The sequence below is a fragment of the Chlorocebus sabaeus genome, chromosome 17 (assembly GCF_047675955.1).
Source record: "Chlorocebus sabaeus isolate Y175 chromosome 17, mChlSab1.0.hap1, whole genome shotgun sequence".
Classification (NCBI taxonomy): Eukaryota; Metazoa; Chordata; class Mammalia; order Primates; family Cercopithecidae; genus Chlorocebus; species Chlorocebus sabaeus.
In genome coordinates this window covers 39108423-39131505 of record NC_132920.1, presented here as the reverse complement: position 1 = coordinate 39131505, position 23083 = coordinate 39108423, and the positions used below count along the sequence as shown (strand labels likewise).

At 37.5% G+C, this 23083-nt stretch overlaps 1 protein-coding gene across 2 annotated transcripts in view; it reads right to left on the bottom strand.

Annotated features, from left to right (window-relative positions):
• DNAH8 (dynein axonemal heavy chain 8) overlaps positions 1 to 23083 on the bottom strand; it is a 328361-nt gene that overhangs the window by 58169 nt on the left and 247109 nt on the right. For both annotated transcript variants that reach the window (XM_007972725.3, XM_038006035.2), the window contains 3 exons: positions 6778 to 6851; positions 4627 to 4779; positions 3898 to 4053 (listed from right to left, as the gene is read on the bottom strand). In XM_007972725.3, coding sequence (XP_007970916.2) covers positions 3898 to 4053; positions 4627 to 4779; positions 6778 to 6851 — 383 coding nt within the window. The remainder of the gene's footprint in view (positions 1 to 3897; positions 4054 to 4626; positions 4780 to 6777; positions 6852 to 23083) is intronic.

The window sequence follows — 23083 nt, the reverse complement described above, 5'->3', positions numbered from 1 at the left end:
GAATTTTATATACACTATCAAATTTGAAAGGAATGTTTATCAAGGCTCAGACTTGAGAAAGAAAACAAACAAAATATAGGGGAAGCAAACACTTTTCTGAATGAAAACTGTTAATAGTGAGATTCCCTGGGCCCTAGGCCTGTTTTATTTACTATCTAAGTAATTTTTAAGGGCATGATAAAATTTCCAAGTTTGCCACTGCCACTACAGGCCCTTAGAGATCCTAATCAATAACTTTAGCTAAAAAAGAAAAATGAAAAAAAAAAAAAAGACCACCTCACCTCACAGAGTTATATATAAGCTGTTTGAAAAGTCAGAAAGAAATATGCAGTTCAATGTGGACAAACCAAGGTGATGGGGAGAAAAACTCCAGACTATGAAATGGATATAAAAATGGTTCAAGACTCTTCCCTTAAGGGTTGTGGCCATTTGGCCATTATTTTCAATTCTTGCCGCATATCAGGATCACTTGGAAGTTTTTAAAAAGACTGAGCTCCTTCCTTTTGGCCTCCTGGGGATTTTGACTTAAGTGTCCTGTTCTGGGGCCCAGGCATTGGCTAAGAAGACAATTGTAGATAATTGGCTGAGAAGACCATTGCTTAAGACATTTACTCGGTCCAACACATACCTCAAAGAGCAGCATGTCGACAATCAATAGGAAAAAAAATAACCCATAGAACATTGTTCTGATCTTCTGCAGGAGGTGTTAGGAGGTGGCTAAAAATGTAATGATTCAGTTTCAAAAGACTAAGACTTTGGAGGAAAATGTGCTTAAAATTAAAATCCCAAAGGATGAATGTGGGCTTGCTCTGAAACCCAGAACGATGCTACACTGGATGCTACGCTGCCCAGGAAAGTGTAGAGACAGAATACTGAGGCCAGAGAGAAGCTTCCCTCTTAGGTAATCTTCAAGAGGATGCTGAAATATTCTTAGGGAGTGGCAGCCAAACTGAGACCAGGCACACACCAGGGTCCTGGGAATAAAAGGCTCCCATAGGGAGGGCAGAAGGGCCACTGGCAAAAGTAGAGACATCACTGGACTGCAGCAGGGGTGGGGGCTTCGGCAGGAACTTCCCCTCTCAGGGTAGGTGCTACTGCCCTGTGTGGATAGTAAGTTGCTGGAGGAGACGGGGAGTGGCGGGGAGCAGAGCTTAGTGCGGCGCTGCCTCGTGCATCTTCCCATGGCACATTCCTCCTGGGAAAGCCTGTTCCCACCTCAAGAATAAAGCAAACCACGCCCTCCACCACTCTTCTACCCAAGTTATCCTTGACCAGCCAAATCTACTTCCCCTTCTCCCAGGAAAGGAGAGGCGCTCATTTTGTTCCCTGCAACAGAAGTAGAATCCACATATCATGCCTACGAACTGGGGTAAGCTGATGGCACAATGCCACTCAAACCAGGATTCCATGGGAGAAATTACATTTTTTACTGGAGAGCAGGCAGGGAGTTGGTTATTTTACTCCTGGGTTCTGCATTGTAATGTGGGATGAACTCCAGCATGAACCCCTCTGGAGCCTCAGATCTTGTGCCTAATTCTTTTTTCAGTCTCTGCAAGAACAAAAGTACATATAACATGTTTGTTTAAAGCAAGGGATACCTGTTTTAATTTGAAGGACTCAATTAATTAACAAATCAGATGTGTGGCTTTTATACTCAACAATAGAGAGAGAAAAGAAACGTTAAGTCACAAACTCCCTAATCCACAACATTCCTTCCTATAGCAGTTGAGTCTCAGAGATTCAGGTGCATACAAATCATGTAGGTATCTTGGTATGATGCAGACTGATTCAGGAGAGTCTGAGGCGAGATCTGAGATCCACCTCCAACAAGCTCCCAAGAGATGTTGATGCTTCTGGCCCAAGACAACAAGTCTCTAAAGAATTGTGGATTTTTCTATTAAGCTGTCCCTATCCTAACCAAGTTAAAAAAAAACAAAACAAAACAAAAAAAAACTTAGGCAAAATCACAGCAAACATTTCTGTGATATTTCTGAAACATACGTCTAAAATTCCCGGGAGATTTTGGAAATATCACAGTAAACACTTCTGAAATTGATGAAAAACAATTACCTACACTCACCGTATTGTCACAGAACTGGACAACGGAATTTTAGAAATTGAAAAAAACCTTGAAAGATCACCTACTTCTGCCTCCAACTACACAGATGGGGAAATAGGCCCTGAGAGAGACATAACTTGATCAACTAACTGCTTTCAGCTAACTGATTTCACAGCACGCACGAAAGTCCAGGCCTCCTGACCCTCAGTGAAGTGTTATTTCTAGTCCTCTATTATTTGATTTTAAGAGATATTCAGCCTTTTATTCTTGGACACTCTACTCGTAACTTCACTGCCCTAGCAGTGAAAATATTTTTCCTCTGTTTTAACCGAAACACATGTGGTGTTAAGTGCAAGGGCACTTTAGCCCCATGGCTGGACCATGGTCCTGTTGCTCTTCTTCCCTTTAGCACTTGGATAATGGCCACTAAAAACACCGGTTGCCACATTAACCATATGGAAAATACCCCCAACCAGCTCTCCACGATAAGCACAGTGGAAGAGTTGAATCATCACTACTGGGAACAGAATCATAAAATACGTTATTTGTGAATTGGGAATGAAATAGCAGAGTTAAAGCAGTATTTGTATTAGAGTGTGGTAAGGTCTAGCAAAGCAAACAATTCCCAGATAAGAATGTATGAAATTGGCTTCGGTGACTTGGAAGCTGTAATTGACAATCCAAAGGCCACAATGGAACTTAGTAAAGATAAGCACCAGCAAAGCATTTAATCTGATTTTAACTCTCTCAGGGTTGGGAGACAGACAAACAACACAGCCCTCTCTGTTGGGCAGCCAGGAACCTAGTAAAGTGGTAGAGATAATGAAGTAGGGGTAAATACACACAGTATTTTCTGGGGTGAGCATTAAGTTCCCCTCCATCTTTGGACAGGGCAGGGAGAGGTAATGTGAAGTTCTGCTCATCACTGTACACAGCTAAAAGCCTGACTCCTGGGATAGACCAACCGATTTATTTTGTCCTTCACCCCAGCCTCAGGGAAGAAAGAAATGCAGGTAAAGGTTAAAGGAATCTCTTCATTTCTCTGTGAAATCAAGGAATGGATCAAGTGCATTGAAAGTGTGTAGCTTTTGAATTACAGAACAAAAAATAAAATTCAGATGCAGAACAAAACACTAATGATAATTTAAAAAATCGTAACAGACAAGTTGCTTGGTAATCACAGAATTCTTAAATTATTGCATCAGTACTAAGACTGTGAAAGCAAACAGCAAATGACTTGAGAAAGACTCGGAGCTGCTGTTCCTCCTCCTCCTCCAACATCACCACCACTTTTACTATCAGGTAATGAATAGAGTCAAAACAGTACATAAATCAGAGCCAGCCAATCCTAGTTCAGCCAATCCTAGTCAACCACATTTGAAGAGTACTTAACGTCTTTGAGATGGCGATAATCCTATCTTGAAATGTGGCTGTTAGTATTACAGGAGATGGTGCACATAAAATTCTTGGCCAGCACAGGCACTTTCAAAACCCAGCTCCTATCTTTATAATCCATTAGCTCATTCTACAAATATTTATTGAGCTCTGACAATCCCCTGCGTGCTGCTGTGACAGCAGGAGAGTCAGCAGTTACAAAAAGACAGTCTTCACCCTGGAGAATCTCACATTCCAATAGTCAGGGTTGGGGGTTGGGGCAGGGGGCACACACAAAACACATAAACAAATACACACTATGCCAGGTGGGGAAAGTGCTATGAAGGAAAAGCGAGTAAGGGGACAGAGCGGCAACGGATAGCGTCCTCTTGGAAGCCTCTCCAATGAGGCCTCAGCACATCAGCAGCCACCCCCTAAAGGTGAAAACTGCTTTCCATAGTTACCTGCACAGTGGAGTGTAAAAATGCTACTGTGTAAAGCATCGGCTTCCACATGGGTAAATTACTGATGTCCAGAAGGTCTTGATTAATTCCTGCAAAAGTTCTTTTCAAACCTGCGCGTACACCTTGGGGTGGCTCATTAGTGAATTTGAGAGAGGTCTGTCATGAAAAAAAAAACAGTGGTTTTGTTTCTATAAATTACTATAAAGAATAAAATAGAAATTACAATATTAGGCTGAGTATCCTTTATCTGAAATGCTTGGGACTAGAAGTGTTTTGAATTTCAGATTTTTTTTCAGATTTTGGAATATTAGCATTAAATTGTTATATGAGCATTTCCTTTGAGCATCCTATTGGCACTGAGAATGTTCCAGATTTTGGAGCATTTCAGGTTTCCATTTTCAGATTTAGGATGCTCAACCTGTACATCAGAAAACAATATGCTTATGGTACAGAAAGTGGGGGCAAAGTTCAGCACTGTATAAACTAAGTACATTGATCAGAGCTGAAACTCAATAAATTAGTACCAAGTCTTAGAGCTCTTCTATGGTAATATTTACTGTAGTCTAACCTTGATGTCAAGATTGTGATGATTATAGTATTATAGTATAAGATTTTGCAGTCCAGACTTTACAGGACCAAAAAGCCCTATTGTGTTCTCATCTTTCAACAATGTCAATGATGCCATCTTTACTTCTATAACTCTCAATGAAAAGACATTTAGTAACAAACCTGAAGCAATGTAATTGGAAATCGATCATGAGGCTCCGTAGTTATCCATACTCGGAAAGAATCATCACTGGCTTCAGTGGTAATTAGTGTCTCTAGTAATTCTTCCATGAATTCCAGGCCAAGGTGGCAATTTTGTAGTAATACCCAACCACCCTGTATCCAAAAATGAGTTCATATTTATTTCTTGTAACTTTTTTGCTATGATTTTAATAAAACAAAATGTGCACTTATTTTTTATAAAACCATGTGAATACTCTGTTTTGAACACATTTTTAAAAATTATATGTCAATACAATAATTTCTCCGGCTATTGGTACAAGCTAATTACTTAGAATCAAGTGGGTTCAAAATGATAGTATTCTGCTACCCCGGTTCAGAAAGGAACAGAAATTAAAACTTGAAGACAGACTTGTGTAAGTACAGTGTGTGCACCATCTAATGGTGGGAATGGGTATTTTGGAATCAGTAACTTAAGTTGTCCTGCCTAAGGTAAATCAGAACTGACTCACCCCCAAAACCAAGAAGACTGGTTCACAGTTATTCATAGTTACAAAGAAAGATACGCACGATCTCATGAAAGTTGGAGACAATACATTTGGCGACATTTACTACCATAACGCTAAGCTTTATTCTTTATCATCACTCTCTTTCCACACTTTCCTGAAACCACATAACTTATTAAGCACTTTCTAAATAAATACTTGATTAAACAAACTACCTTAAAAAAATATGTCACAAAACCATCACTGCCCTGTGAGAACATAGTTTCTTCACCAGACATTTTAATACCCTTATACAGGAATCAGCTACCTGGAACGACATAAAACTACAAAATAGTGAGCACGATAAATATATGGCAAGGCATATATACCGTGTGTCAACTGTAAGCGAAATTACAACTCACACCAGCTTAACTAGCAAAGGCGATGTGCCGTCTATACAATTGGGGATTCAGAGGAAGATGGCATTCAGGATTAGTTTGTGTCATCATGGACCCGCTTACTTTCTGGTTCCCCACTCTGCATTCCACAATGCCAGCCTTATGCTAACCGTGCTGTCTCTCAAGGCAGCAACATGGCTGCACCTGCTCATGTCTGGTTTTCTTTTCTGATTATGCCATATAATCAATATTTACCCCACTTTGACAAACAGGGCATGGAAGTTATAAAGGCTAGCATTCCAAAGATGGTTAATGTGAACACAGTATTTAAATTTAAAAGTTTTGCATTCACAGAAACTAAAGAAATTATTTAAGGCCCAAAGTTAAACTGTCAAATCACTCAACAGAGTGAAACACTTGATCTGAGTAAAAATAATTACATATAATTGCTTTGAGATATACATGTATAAATTAAATAAATTATTGAATTTAATTAAGTGATAAAGATTAAGGCTTAGGGCATTTGAGAATTAATGACTAGCTGGAAAATTTGATGACCCAAGCAGAGTTTTAGCCCATTAACCCTCTCTAGTCATTAATTTCCAGGAAAAAGCTGCACCAAAGTTTGTACAGACATTCTGAGATCAAAAGCTTAAAAATAAACCAAGATCTTTTTTTATTTTTATTTTCATAAATGGTATAATTTCTTATTACAGCTGAAAAGGCTATCTACAGAGCATTTCTAGAAAATTAATGTCCTGTGTATTTATTAGGTGCGATGGGAAATCTCTCTCAACACTCCATTCAGCTTGCAATTTTCAGTGAAAACCACTATGAATATTTAAACATAGCATCCTTAAATATTTCTTATTTGCCTGAAATGATCCATTAATGAAAAATGAAAGTCTGCCTTTAACTGAAAATGGAAATTTAACTGTCTCAATCTGTCACTCCTTAAGTACTACCTATTCATATTGATCATGAAATTCCAAGATTGCTAGAGCTGCATTCTTAGAAATCAGGTGTGTCTCCCAAATTACAAAACGAACAAAACATCAGTGAAGGTAAAATGAAGCATATACTATAGAAAATGGGATAAGCTTTCCATGGGAATATCAGGAGGAAACCAGAATGAGGTTTAAAATTCACAGGTAATGATAAGCAAAAATGGAAAAATCAGGATTGAGCATCACGAGAAGAAGGTGGTAACATACATGACTGTGGGGTTTCCAGCAATAATGTTGCAGCAGGAGCAGTCTCTTGTCACATACCTGCTGCATTGACATCTGAATCAGCTTTCGAGCATGTACTTCTTGTCCTTGCCCCATTGAGATAGTTCTACATTCTGTAACATAGGAGAAAGTTCACTATGATAAAACATAACTCTTACAGCAGGATTAGAATGAAAAATTAAATTCTGAATGATTATAGCCTCCTTCTATTGTTTCTAAGAAAAAAATCTTTGCTGTTCAAACAGGCCTGGCCTTTGGTTGTGTGGATCAGAGAAATGCATGGAGCAGAGACCTGGAGGCACCACCCGGAAAGGCGAGGGTTGGGGGTCAGGAAGGGAGAGAAAAAGGCACATACGGTGAGAGTTTGAGATTCTTCGGAGACAATGAGGAACAAGATTAATGGTGGGAGAGGCAGCTACAATGCTATCACAGGGATTTGGAGGGAAAAAGGGTTTTTTAGTTTTGCTGTAAGTTTTGGTAAGAATCCTTTTTGTCGTTTTAGCAGATGCTTCTGTAAAGTTTAATTTTCTGTTGATTTCTTTTAGATATCAGGCTCAGTGGTTTCTGTCTGCTTGTTTTGGTTTTCTTCGTATGTTTGATCACTTTTCTGAGATGAAATCTGAGACAGTTCGGCCCTGTGATGGGTACATTCAGGGGCAACCATCTAAGACCTAGTTCTCAGCTGCTCCTCAGATTAAATCACCACCTTGGAACTAAACATGAAAACACTCCAGGATGAGAAATGTCATAATTCCAGAGATAATGCACCATTTAGGACCAGATGTCCCAGGCAGAGAACCATACTTGTGCTCTGCCACATGAATTAGCTGAATTGAAGAAGTCTGAGAATCATGTTTACACAACTGCAATTAGAAATTATCTTTTAGGCAAGCCCTTGTAGGCCCCAATTTTCTTGGGTTCTAGAGGCATAATCACTGTACAAGGAAAAGCAATCAATGGAGACATTGTGAACCACTGTATGTTTGTGGGAACTGCTGGTAGAGACTATAAGAGGCTGGAGACTTCATGGGGTGGGGAGAGAAGTATGTCAGAAACCAGAAACATGTCAGGACACACCACTTAAATGGCATCCTGTGGTTAATAGCCAAATCTTCCGAGAAGATCTGCAGGGTGTACAATTAGGGATTATTTGTGGGCTCTGGGTCACAGGGAGACACTTTGCAATGACAGCCTGAGGAGGATGGAAGAGCACTCACTGCTTGGAGAATCAGGAATTGAAATAGGCCAAGTGTTAACAAGCAAAGGTGGATTTTCCCACCCAAGTCCCCATGAATCTCTCCAGCTCCTAAGGGGAATCTGGCACCTGAAATGAATCCCACCCAGCCTATAAAAGCAGAAGAAAGGAGAGGAGTGACTTGAACGAGAGGAGCCTCTGGATCCTGGATAGATATCGAGCCCCACTTATTTCAGAAGAACACACAAATGTTCAATAGATCAATGAGGGAGAGCGACAGGCTCAAAAAGTATTAACACATGAGTGTAAGCCACAGCCTCTCTGTCTTCATGCAACTCCTCTGAAACACACCTTCTAAAAGGAAGGTCTGGTTTTAGTTCAGGTGACCCTGGCATAGTTGTTGCTTGATCCAGATATTGGGTCAAGAGGTGATTTACAGGCATCCCTTCATATTCAGAATCTGACCACTTCCCAACTCTGCTTTTATTTCCTGGCCTAAGTGTCCACCACCTCTTGCCTGGATTCTTGGAATGGCCTCCTAACTGGTGACAACCTCACTCCCACCCTTGTCCTCTACTAGTTATTCTTCCTACAGCAGCCAGAGGGGTCTCTCAAGCCCTAAGTCAGATTACGTTCATCCTCTGCTCAGAACCATCCAATGGCTTCCCATTGCAGCCAAGGCAAAATCCAAAATCCAAACCAAAGTTCTTATTTACAGTCTATAAGGCCCTACACAATCAGTCCCTGCTACTGCTGCCACACACCACCCCCACCCCCACCCCCACCCAACACACACACACACACACACACACCCCTTTTCTTATCTCACCACCCCTCTATCCATTCACTTTTCTCCAGCCATAGCAGCCTCCTCGCCAGAACCTCCCCAGCCTCATTGCTGTTCCCTCCTTCAGAGTTCCAGACTCACTCCCTTCACATCTCAGGTTTTTCTCCCCCTATCAGCAAAGCTTTCCTGACGGTCCTGGTCCTATCTAAAACAGCATACCTCTCCTATCACTCTGTCCTTTCCCCTGCTTCTTAGCATATTTCATATTTTCTTCTTAGCATATTATGTACTACCTTGTTTATGCCCAGTCTAGAATATCAGCTAGGGACTTAGTTAGACACGGTGGCCAACCCAGCACCTACCCAGTGCCTGGCGCTCAACAGATGCTCAATAAATATATATTTCTGAGCCTTTAAAATTGAGATATAATTTCCATATAAATTATGAAGTATATGCTTTATTATAAAGTGTATACTTCAATATTTTAAAATATATTTATAGAGTTGTATAAGTATCACTACTGTCAAATTATCTAATTCCAGAACATTTTCATCAACTCCAAAAGAAATCCCATACCCATTAGCAGTCACTTCCCATTCCCCGCTCCCACCTCAGCAATCACAAATCTACTTTGTTTCTATTCCAGACATTTCATTAAAATGGAATTATGCAGTATATGGTCTTTTGTGTCTATCTTCCTTCAGTTAGCATGCTTTCAAGGTTCATCCACATTGTAGCATGTATTACTTCATTCCTTTTTATGGCTGAATAATAGTTCACAGCATGGATATACCACATTTTTTTTTTTCCATTCATCAGCACCAGATGTTTGGGTTGTTTTCACTTTTTAGCTAGTACGACTAATGCTGCCATGAACATTCACATACAAGTTTTTGGGTGGATGTATATTTTCAGTTTTGTGGGGTATATACTCAGAGGCAAGTTTGTTGAGTCATGAGATAACCCTATCTTTAACTTTTTGAGAAACTGCTAGACTGTTTTCCAAAGCAGCTGCACCATTTTACATTTCCATTGGCAGTGTATGAATGTTCTAATTTTTCCACATCCTTACCAATGCTTGCTGTTGTCCCTGTCTTTGATTATAGCTATCTTAGTGGGAATGAAGAAATAGCTCATTGTGGTTTTAATTTGCATTTCCCTAATAACTAATGATGCTGAGTATCTTTTCATGTGTTTATTGGCCATTTGTATGTCTTCCTTGTAGAAATATCCAGTCAAATCCTTTGCCCATTTTTAAATTGGGTAATTTGACTATTGTTGAGTTGTAAGAGCTCTTTATATATTCTGGATACTAGACCCTTAACAGATGTATGATTTGCAAATATTTTCTCCTATTTTATAGGTTGTCCTTTGATGGTGCCCTCTGAAGCACAAAGTTTTACACTTTGATGAAGTCCAATTTATCAATATTTCCTTTTATTGCTTATGTTTTTGGTTTCATATCTAGAAAAGCATTGCTTAATCCACGGCCACAAAGATTTACTCCTTTTTTTTTTTTTACTAAGTGTGTTATGGTTTTAGTGTTTACAGTTAAATCCCTGATTCATTTTGAGTTAATTTTTGTGTATGTTGTGATGTAAAAACCAAACTACATTCCTTTGCAAATGCTTATCGGTTCTTCCAGCACCATTTGTTAAGAAGATTGTCTTTTCCCACATTGCATGGTCTTAGAACCCTTGTTGAAAACCAACTGACCATAATACGTGAGGGCTGGGTTTATTTTGGGACTCTCAATTCTGCATTGAGATATATATTCTTTGCAATGATATATATCTTTATGCATATATCACACTCTTTTAATTACTGTAGCTTTGTAGTAAGTCTTGATTTTGGGAAGCGTAAGTCCTATAGCTTTGTTCTTCCTTTTCAAGATTGTTTTAGCTGCCTTGGGTCTCATGAATTTCTACATAAATTTTAGAATCAGTTTGTCAATTTCTATTTTTAAAAAAGGCTGTTGGGATTTTGATAGGGATTGAGTTAAATCTCTTGATCTCTTAGATGAGTACTGCCATCTTACTGAAGTCTACTGATCCATGAACAAACTGGATGTCTTTCCATTTATTTAGGTATTTAATTTTTTAACAATTTTTTTTTAGTTTTCAATGTACAAATCTTCCACTTCTTTTATTGAATTTATTCCTAAGTATTTTATTTTTAATGATATTGTAAACGAATTGTAAAGTGTTTATGATTTCATTTTTGAATTGTTCTTGCTAGTGCATAGAAATACAATAGCTTTTAAATATTGATCTTGTATCCTACAATCTTGCCGAACTCATCTATTAGCTCTAATTGTTTTTTGGTAAACAACTTATAATTTTTTATGTACAAATTAATGTCACAATCATAGAGGCCGTTTTACTTCTTCCTTTCCAATGTAGATGGCTTTTTGTTCTTTGCCTGGTCTGATTGCCCTATCTAGAACCTCCAGTGCAATGCTGAATAGAAGTTGTAAGAGCAGACGTCCTTTCTTTCTCCTGATCTTTGGGAGAAGACATTCAGTCTTTTATCATTAAGTGTGATATTAACTGTGAGTTTTTTGTAGGTGCCTTTTATCAGGTTGAGAAAATTTCCTCTTATTCCTAGTTGGCTAAGCATATTTATCAATGTTTTTTTGCATCTGCATTGGGCTAAATGTTTATGCTCCCCTAAAATTCATATGTTGAAACCTAAACCCCAAGGTGATGGTACTAGGAAGTGACAAGACATTAAGAGAGGGATTAGTGACCTTATAAAAGATGCCCAAGAGAGACCTCTTGTTCCACCATGTGAAGACACAATGAGACGTCATCTACAAAATAGGAAACAGGCCCTGATTTTATCAGCTACCAAATCTGCCAGGGTCTTGATTTTGGACTCTCAGCCTTCAGAACTATGAGAAATACATTTCTGCTGCTTATAAGCTACCCAGTCCATGGTATTTTGTTGCAGCAGCTCAGATAGATTAAGACAGCATCTGTTGAGATGATCATGTGGTGGTTGTCTATCATTCTATTAATATGGTATATTATATTGATTGATATTCATATGTTTAACCAATCTCATACTCCTGGGAGTAATTCACTTGGTCATAGTGTATAATGTTTTTATACGGTGCTGCATTTGGTTTGATAATATTTTAGTTGAGAATTTTGCTTCTATGTTCATAAGGAATAGTAGTCTGTAGTTTTTTTTGTGTGTGTGATGTCTTTGTTTGCATTTGGTATCATGGTAATACTTGTATCAGAATGGGTTGTAAAGCGTTCTCTCCTCTTTTATTTTTTAGGAAAACTTGAGAAAAACTAGTGCTATTCTTTAAAAATTTGCTAGAATTCACCAATGAAGCCATCTGGGACTGAGATTCCTTTTGTGGGATTTTTTTTTTTTTAATTAATGAATCTATCTCCATACTTCTTATGGCTCTATTCAGATTTTCTACTTCTTCTTGAGTCAGTTTCAATAGTTATCTCTAATAATTTTTCCATTTCATCTACGTTATCTAATTTGTTGGCATAGTTGTTCACAGTATTCCCTTAGGAGTTTTTAAATTTTGGTGAGGTCAATAGTTACATCCCTTTTTCATGGCTGATTTTAATCATCTTCACTTTATCTTCTTTATTCTTGGTTACTTTAGCTAAACATTTGTCAATTTTATTGATCTTTCAAAAAAGATACTTTTAGCTTCTTGATTCTTTGTTGTTTTTCTATTTTCTGGCTTTTTTTGCTCACGTATTTATTATTTCTTTTCTTTTGACTGCTTTGAGTTTAGTTTGCTCTTCTTTTCTAAGTTTCTTAATGTGGAAGGTTGTTACTGATTTGTAACTTTTCTTCATTTAATATAAGGTAATAAATATTTTATATTTTTTCTGAATGGCCTGGGGGAAAAAAAAGATTGATTGGCATTGAAAAAGTGAGAAACATTCCCACTCAAGGAAGGAAAGGGGCCAATGAGACAAGAAACAGCATAGGCTGAGTTTTTAGAGGTGGGGGCAAGGACTGCCAAGACATCATAAGGGGTACTCTCAAGAGAAGCATGTACGCAGGAAACATTGGAGGAAGTGTTACTGCAAGTGATACAGTATAATTACACTTTGGTGGTTTATGTTTTGTTTTAATTGTTTGAATTTGAAAGAGTTTAGTAAAATTTTGACTGCCTTTATACTCCTTTCCAAAATTAGGCTTGTGTCTCTTCCACCTTTTTTTTTTTTGGACTTACTTCTAACTAAATAATATATGTTCACATTAGAAGGTTTGAAAAATACAGGAGCATATAAAGAAGGAAATAAAAATCACCAATATTCCTCCCTAGAGATCTTTATTCTAATCCTTTTAATATGCATAATCCACAATCCCTTACCTTCATTTAAAAATTCAGAAAGCTCTGAAAACGGTAAATCATTTTGGAGGCAAAAGCTCTCCTGAACAGATGTGAGGCTATTTATAGTCTTTATTTATCCCTATCTTCCTGAATATTTATATCTTAGCTGCAGTGTATTATATAGTATATGGAATATTACCTTCTAAAAACCAGAACATTCTGATTTCTGAAGCATATCTGGCCCCAAGGGTTTGTAGACCTACCTATATTAAAATTTATATACGTATACATGTATTACACATTATTTTATTTTATTTTATTTTATTTTATTTTTGAGATAGAATCTTGCTCTGTCGCCCAGGCTGGAGTGCAGTGGCACAATCTCGGCTCACTGCAACCTCCACCTCCCAGGTTCAAGAGATTCTCGGCCGGGCGTGGTGGCTCAAGCCTGTAATCCCAGCACTTTGGGAGGCCGAGACGGGCGGATCATGAGGTCAGGAGATCCAGACCATCCTGGCTAACACGGTGAAACCCCGTCTCTACTAAAAAATACAAAAAAACTAGCCGGGCAAGGTGGCGGGCGCCTGTAGTCCCAGCTACTCGGGAGGCTGAGGCAGGAGAATGGCGTAAACCCGGGAGGCGGAGCTTGCAATGAGCTGAGATCCGGCCACTGCACTCCAGCCCGGACGACAGAGCAAGACTCTTTGTCTCAAAAAAAAAAAGAGATTCTCATGCCTCACCCTCCTAAGTAGCTAGGATTACAGGAATGTGCCACCATGCCAGACTAATTTTTTGCATTTTTAGTAGAGACAGGATTTTGCTATGCTTGGCCAGGCTGATCTCAAACTCCTGGCCTCAAATGATCCTTTGCCTCAGCCCCTTAAAGTAATGGGATTACAGGTGTGAGCCACCTTGCCCGGCCTATAGATTTTATATCTCTACATTCCAATGGTATGTTGTGAACATTTTACTGTCATCAAATATTATTGAAAAACAGTTTGTAATGGCAGCACAGCGTTCCATCATGTCAAATCCATTCTTGTTCATTCAATCAATAACTTTGTATATATTTAAGACATTTTTGATTTTTCAGTATTATAAATTGCACTAGATGAAACACCCTTGTATATAAATCTGGATGTATATCTCTCAATATGTTCTTAGGAGGAATTCATACATGGAGAAGAGTTTGGATACAGCATTCAAACCGTTTTTAAAAATTCACGACATACGAAAAAGGACTCCCAGTGTCTCCCACTGAAATGGAATGCCATAGTCCCCCACCCACACACCTATCCTTGTTTTTTTTTGTGCTTTTATTTTATTTATGGTGCTTTTGACATACAGATTTTTTTTTTTATTTCAATAGGTTTTGGGGGGAACAGGTTGTGTTTGGTTGCATGAATAAGTTTTTTAGTGGTGATTTCTGAGATTTTGGTGCACCCATCACCTGAGCAGTGTACCCTCTACCCAATATGTAGTCTTTCATCCCTCACACCCTCACACCTTTTCTCCCCAGTTCCCAAAGTCCATTGTATCATTCTTATGCCTTTGCGTCCTCACAGCTTAGTTCCCACTTATGAGTGAGAACATACGTTTGGTTTTCCTTTCCTGAGTTACTTCACTTAGAATAATGGTCTCCAATTCCATCCAGGTTGCTGCAAATGCCATTATTTCACTCCTTTTTATAACATACAGATGTTTCAAAATTCATCCAGTCACATTATCTATCTTGTCCCTCTGGTTTTAGACTCAGGTATTATGATTAAGAAAATCTTGGCCGCTCAACTAATTGAATATATACTATAGCTAACTGAATATATTCTTCTTCTTCTTTTATAGTTTAATTTAAAGCACTTAATGCCTTAGTCAACCTAAAATTTATTTTAGAGTTTAATGTGAGGTAACACTTGTGTTTTCCGAAGTTAACCTGCTATCTCAACACTGTTTACTGTCTAACCCATTTTTCCTCCACTGATTGGAAATATAAATCTTATCACATATTAAGCTATTGTACATACAAGAGTCTAATTTTGGCCCTTTCATTCTCCATATTTATCAGTGTTTGCAATGCAAATGACTAAATTACTGCCATTTGATAACGTTTTAAAAATCTGGTGGTGCTGGTTCCCCATTATTCTTATTTTTTTCCATTTCAAATTTTCTTAGCTATTCTTGTCCATTTACAATTCTAGAAGATCTAATATCCCTCTACTATCCAACTAGAAAAACAATGATGCTTGAGTTTCAGTTAGACTTGGCTTCAATTTATAGATTAATTTAGGGAATATTGACATCTTTACAATATGGAATCTCTATACTGGGAATGTGGCTCACCTCTCCATTTATTCTAACTACTTTTATGTCTCTAAGAAGGTTTTATAGTTTTCTTTAAATGAGTATTTAAAAAATTATTTCTCAGTTTTATTTTTATTGCTATAATTAAGAGGAGTTTTATAACTTATTTTATAAGAAAGCATCATTTTTTACATTTTTATCTTGTAAACAGTCACCTCACTGAACTATTAGACTATTAAGTCTAATAGTTTTTCCGTTGATTCATTTGTGTTTTTGTTAGACAATTATATTGTCTAAGAACAATGTTGATTTTGTCCCTCCTTTCCAGTAGTTACATCTTTTATTTATGATTCTTTCAATACATTAGCCATATCTTCTACAACACAATGCTAAATAACAGTGGCAATAGCAGACATCTGTATTTGACTTTAATGGATATGTCTCTAGTTGTTCACCAATAAGTATCATGACATTTGGGGTTCACAATCATTATCACAGAAATAAAATATCCTTCTGTTCCCACTTTCCAAAAGTCAAATATAAGTGTTGAATTTTTATAAAATGGCTTTTATAGCACCTATCAAGATAACAGTATAATAGCTTAAGGAAAAGTTTTTCTCTTATTGCTGTGATGAGATTTCCTAATCCTGCATCTTTCTGATATTTGCGCATGTGTTCCAGCTTGGTGAAGGCACGTTATTATTTGCAAGTTATTTTTTGATGTTCTACTGAATTCTTCCTTTTCAAAGTCATATTCTGTTTTTCATTGACACAAAATGATTGTACATATTCATGGGTAATGTATACATTACACATGTATACACTGTGTAATGATCAAATCAGGTAATTAAGATATCCATCACAACAAATAATTTTCATTTCCCTGTGTTAAGAGCATTCAATATTCTCTCTTCTAGCTATTTTGGACTATATATTATTTTTTTCACAATGAATTATTGTTAACTATTCACTTTACTGGGCAATAGAACACTAGAAATCATTCTTCCTCCCTGCTACCCTCCCTCAGTTTCTGGTAGCCACTATTCTACTCCAATTCTAAGAGATCAAATTTATCAGATTCTCAAGAGTGAGATCATGTGGTACTTGTCACAGAATGTGAGATCATTCTATGCTCAGCTTATTTCATTTAGCATAATGCCCTCCATATTCATCCATGTTGTCACAAACAACGGAATGCCATTCTTTTTTATGACTGAATAGTATTCCATTGTGTATATGTACTGCATGTTTTAATCCATTCATTTGGTGATAGGTACTTAGGTTGATTCTGTATCTTGGCTATTATGAATAGTGCTACAGTAAACATGGGAGTACAGATAGATACCTCTTCAACATACTGATTTCACTTCCTTTTTTAAATTTTATATTTAAAACAAAAAACAAATCCTTTCAAAGTTTTCTTAATGATTTCACCTCTTCTGGATATATACTTAGCAGTAGTACTGCTGAATCATAGGGTAGTTCTATTTTTAGTTTTTTGAGGAACCTGCATACTATTCTCCAAAGTACTAACTTACATTTCTACCAATACTGTATGAGGGTTCTTCTTTCTCCACATCATTGCCAGCACTGTTCTTTTCATACAAGCCATCTAAATTGGGGTGAGATGATAACTCATTGTAGTTTTGATTTGTATTTCTCTGATGACCAATTATGTTGAACCCCTTTTCATATATCTCTTTGCCATTTGTATGTCTTATTTTGAGAAATGTCTGTTTGGATCTCTTGTTCACTTTAATAAATAGATTATTTGTTTTTTTGCTATTGAGTTGTTTGTGTTACTTATACATTCTGCATATTAACACCTTGTCAGATGCATAGTTTGCAAATATTTTCTCCTATCCTTTAGGTGATGTCTTTACTATGTTGATTGTTTCCTTTGCTGTGCAAAAGCTTTGTAGCTTCAGGTAATACCAATTGTCTATTTTTGCTTTGGTTGCCTGCTTTTGAGGTCTTACACAAAAAAATATTTTCCCAGATCAATGTTCTGGAGCATTTCCTCCAGTGTTTTCTTATAGTAGTTTCACAATTTCAGGTCTTACATTTCAGTCTTTAATCCATTTTGATTTGATTTTTGTGTATGGTGAGAAATAGGGGTCTAGTTTCATTATTCTGCATATAATTACCCAGTTTTCCCAACACCATTATTGAAAAGATTGATCTTTCCTCATTACATGTTCTTGGCAACTTTGTTGAAGATAAGCTGATTGTAAATGAAGATAAGTTGGTTTACCTCTGGTTTCTCTATTCTGCTCCATTGGCCTATGTGTCTGGTTTTATGCCACTACCATCCTGTTTTGGTTACTATTGCTTTGTAGTACATTTTGAAGCCAGGTAGTTTGGTGCCTTAAACTTTTTTCTTTTTTTTTCATGCTCAAGACTGCTTTAGCTATTTGGGATTTTGTGTGGTTTCATATAAATTTTAGATTTTTTTTCTATCCATAAAAAATGACATTGGTATTTTGATAAGAGATTGCATGTGAATCTGTAGATTGCTTTGGGTAGTATGGATATTTTAACAATATTAACTCTTTCAAGTAATTAACACAGGATATCTTTCCATTTATCTGTGTCCTTTTCAACTTCTTCCATCAATGTTTAATAAATTTCATTGTATATTTTTCACCTCCTTAGTTAAATTTACTCCTAGGTATTTTATTTTTTGTAGCTATTTTAAATGGGATTGCTTTTTAAATTTTTCAGATAGTTCACTGTTGGCATACGGAAACTCTAATTTGTGTAGGTTGACTTTGTATCCTACAACTTTACTAAATTTGTTTTTTGGTCCTAACAGTTCTTTCGTGGCATCTGTAGGGTTTTCTACATATGTCATCTACAAATAGGGAAAATTTGACTTCCTCTTTTCAAACTTGGATGCCTTTTATTTCTTTCTCTTGCCTGATTGCTCTAGCTAGACTTTCCTGTATATGTTGAACAGAAGTGGTGAAAGTGGGCATCATTGTTGTGTTCCTAATTTTAGAGGAAAACCTTCCAACTCTTCCCAGTTCAGAATGACGTTAGCTATGGATTTGTCATACATGACCTTTATTGTGTTGAGGTACATTCCTTCACACCTAATTAGTTTAGGGTTTTTATCACAAAGGAATGTTGAATTTTATCCAATTCTTTTTCTGTGTCTATTGGGATGATGACATGGTTTTTGTCCTTCATTCTATTACTGTGATGTATCACACTTACTGTTTTATACATCTTGAAACATCCATGCATCCCATTTAATCAATGTGAATGATCTTTCTGAGGCACTGTTTGATTTGGTTTGCTAGTATTTTGTTGAGGATTTTACATCTATGTTCATCAGGGATATTGGCCTGTAGTTTTCTTTCTTTGTTGTGTCTTTGTGTTTTGACATTAGAGTAATGCTAGTCTCATAGAAAGAGTTTGAAAAATTTCCTAGCTGCTTCAATTGTTTGGAATAATTTGACAAAAATAGGTATTATTTCTTCCTTAAATGTTTGATAGGATTCCATACTGAAGCCATCAGTTCCTGGGCTTTTTTTTTTTTTAAGGGAGACTTAATTACTGATTCAATCTCATTACTCATTATTGGCTGTTCAGGTTTTCTAATTCTTCATGATTCAATCTTGGTAGGTTATATTTGTCTACAAATTTACCCATTTCTTCTAAGTTTTCCAATTTGTTGGCATATAATTTTTCATAACAATCTTTAATGATCTTTTGTATTTCTGTGGTATCAGTTATGATGTCTTCTTTTTCTTCTCTGTTTTTTTTTTTTTCAGTCATATCTCTTTTTCTCTTAGTCTGGCCAAAGGTATTGATTTTATCATTTCAAAAATAACATCGCTTCATTTTGTTGATCATTTGTACTTTTAAAAATTCCTATTGCATTTATTTTCTACTCTGATCTTTATTATTTCTTTTCTTCAAATTTTGGGTTGAATTTGTTCTTGTCTTTCTAATTCTTTGAGATGCAACATTAGGTTGTTTATTTGTGATTTTTTTTTTTTTTTTTTTTTTGTTATAGGCATTTATTGTTCTAAACTTCTCTCTTAGAAGTGCTTTTGTTGTATTACATAGATTTTGGTGTGTTGTATTTCCATTTTCATTTGCCTCAAGAAATTGTTAAATTTTCTTTCAAATTTCTTCTTTGACTCATTGGTTATTCAGGAACATATTGTTTAATTCCCATGTATTTGTACAGTTTCCAAAGTTCCTACCGTTACTGATTTCTCGTTTCATTCCATTGTGGTCAAGAAAGATACTTGGTAGTTTTCCAATTTTTTAAAATTTGTTAAGACTTGTTTTGTGGCTTCATATATGATCTATCCTGGAGAATGTTCCATGTGCTGTTTAAAAAAATGTATATTTTACAGCTATTGGATGGAATGTTCTGTAAATGTCTGTTAGGTCCATTTGATTTAGAGTATAGTTTAACTCTAACATTTCTTCATTGATTTTCTATCTGGGTGATTTGTCCATTGCTGAAAATGGGATGTTGAAGTCCCCTACTATTATTGTATTGCAGTCTATCTCTCCCTTTAGGGCTATTAATATTTTTTATTAATTATATGTTCTATTATAATTATTATATATATTAGTATTTATGTATCTTTATATACTCAGGAGCTCTGATGTTGGGTGCATGTGTGTGTGTGTGTGCGCGCGTGTGCGTGCGTGCATGTGCACTCTTGTTGTATTTACCCTTAATCACTGTATAATGGCCTTCTTCGTTTTATAGTATTTGGCTTATAGTCTATTTTATCTGATATAAGCATAGTTACTCCTGTTCTTTTTATGGTGCCCATTTACATAGAATATCTTTTTCCATCCTTCATTTTCAGTCTGTGTGTATCCTTACAGGTAAAATGAGTCTCTTGTGGGCAGCATGCAGTTGGGTCTTTTAAAAAAAATCCGTTAAGCCACTCTGTGTCTCTCAATCATAGATTTCACTCCATTTACATTCAAAGTAATTATTGGTAGGTAAGGACTACTGCCATTTTGTTGCTTGTTCTCTAGTCAATTTGTAGATCCTTTCTTCTTCCATTCTTCCTCTCTTGTAGTCTTCCCTTGGTTGGGGTTAAGTGATTTTCTCTAGTAGTATGTTTTGATTCCTTACTTTTTAGTTTTAGCATATCTAATATAGGTTTTTGCTTTGTTGTTACCATGAGGCTTACCAGAAAATCTGATATTTATAACAAGTTTTTTTGTTGTTGTTGTTTTGTTTTGTTTTTAGGGACAATATGCCTGAACTGTGTGAGAAAGTTGGTCAGGGACACAAGCCCAGAAGCCTGTCCCAGTGGCCCAGATGAGTTTGTTTTCCAGCAGGTCTCTGCACAGATGGGACAGTTTCCAACTGCAGCAGGAGGGGCTAGAGCTGAGACTAGACCCCTTCAGGACTTGATGTGGGGCAGCAGCTGGCAAGCCCACCTAATTGGTTCAGATGGGAGTGTGTCTCCCAGCAGGTCTCTGCACAAATTAGTTTCCTGACTACAGCTGGAGGGACTGGAGCTGAGACTGGGCCCTTTTGGGATATGCTGGAGGATGATGACTGAAGAGTTCATCTCATTGGCTCAGAAGGGCTTGTATCTCCCAGTAGATCCCTGCACAGGTAGGATAGTTCCCTGACTGCAGCAGGAGGGGCCAGAGCTGACAGTGGGCACCCTTGGTATCTGCTGGGGTACAGAGGTTGATGAGCTCTTCTTGGAGGCTCAGACTCCCAGGCTGCTAGATATGAGCAAGCCTCCTTCTGGGCTCTTGCACAGTTAGCTCTGAGTTGGGACCTCAGCTGAGGGTGGCTGGAGACAAGCCACAGGGTAACTTTCAAGTTCACTGCCAAGATCGATGTTGGCAGGCAGACAAGCCTCTCCACCGAGACACTAGTGTGCCTGATTCCACCTACAACCCTTGGCGGTTGGTTTTAGTTGCAGGCTCAAGGCCAAAAAGGGCTGTAGCCAAACTCCTTGGGGAGCAGGGCCATTTCTAGGCTTGAACCTGGAAGCACAATTGGCAGATCTGCCATTTGGGTGTCAGTTTGTACTCTCAAAACAACCCTCCTAGGTCTTAGATTTTAATAGGGTTTCACAACCTTCTACCTATATCCTGAGGCTCCTGCAGAGAGTTCATCTGTGGATGGATACAGAATTGCTGATGTGGTGTTGGGATATGAGGGAGGGGTATGTACAGGGATATGAGACATCTTGCTGATGTCACTATAAATTCAACTTGCTTGTGATTTAGTTAAGATCCTTACAGTTATTTATTTATTTATTTATTTATTTATTTATTTATTTATTTATTTTTGAGACAGAGTATTGCTCTGTCACCCAGGTTGGAGCGCAATGGCGCAATCTCAGCTCACTGCAACCCAACCTCCGCCTCCTGGGTTCAAGCTATTCTCATGTCTCAGCCTCCTGAGTAACTGGGATTACAAGTGCCTGCCACCATGCCCAGCTAATTTTTGTATTTTTAGTAGAGAAGGGGTTTCACCATGTTGGTCAGGCTGGCCTCAAACTCCTGACTTCAGGTGATCCACCTGCCTCGGCCTCCCAAAGTGCTGGGATTACAGGCATGAGCCACCACGCCTGGCTGGTTTTCTTTCGTTTATGCAGTTACTATCTGGGTCAGTTTACTATTTCAGAATAACGTTAATAAAGAGGAAAATGGGCCAGATGAAGTGGTTCATGCCTGTAATCCAAGCACTTTAGGAGGCCAAGGAGGGAGGATCACTTGAGCTCAGGAGTTCAAGACCATCCTGGGCAACATAATGAGAACTCACCTCTACAAAAAAACAATCAAAAAAATGTAGCTAGGAGTAGTGGTGTGTGCCTGTAGTCCCACCTACTTCGAAGGCTGAGGTAGGAGGATCACTTGAGCCTGGGAGGTCAAGGTTGTAGTGAGCCATGATTACACCACTGCACTCCAGCCTGGGTGACAGAGTGAGACCCTGTCTCAAAAACAAAAGGAAAATATATTCTCTTTTTCCATCTTTTGGAACAGAATATAGCATGTGAGAGTCCTTGAAAGTTTTAAAGGACTTATCAGAAAATTATCCAACCCTAGAGTCTTTGCTGATGTAATAATTTTAAAACTTCTACCTTTTCTCACCTTGATTATTGGTTTATTCAGGGTTTTCTACCTTTTCTGAGGAATTTTCTAAACTCATACGTTTCTATAAATTTGCCAATTTTGATGAGCTGCTGTAATTTATTACTATAATTATAAGCCATTCTCCTATTATTTAAAATGTTAAAATATTTCATCTGTACATATTATTATTTCAGTTTTTATATTATTATTCTACTTCTACTTTTGTGTACCTGTGGGGGTTTTATGTATTTTTCGTTCATTTTCAGGTGTTCTTTTTAAGCCCATCCTTCCTCTGAGACCCCTAGGAGCCCCTATTCAGGCTCCCAGAAGGGCTCTCATGCTAAATCCATCTGCTTTCTCCACTTCGCCCAATACGCAGTACTCTGTGCAGAGTTCCACTGCTCCAGATTTCTCACTACAGATCTTGACCAGTACAAGACAATATCTATAACCCAAAGTTTCCCTTCTCCTCTTTTTCTACAAAAACTTTTTGATTCTGTCCCATCCTTATGTTACTTTCAGGTAGCTGGTTAATTCCTTCAATGAAAACAATGAGAAGGAATGAAAAAGAAAGACCAATGAGATCACTGAAGTGGGGTTCCTGAAATCAGTTCTGAACCAGATCTGCCATGGACTAGGTCTGGGGCCTTATCTCCAGACC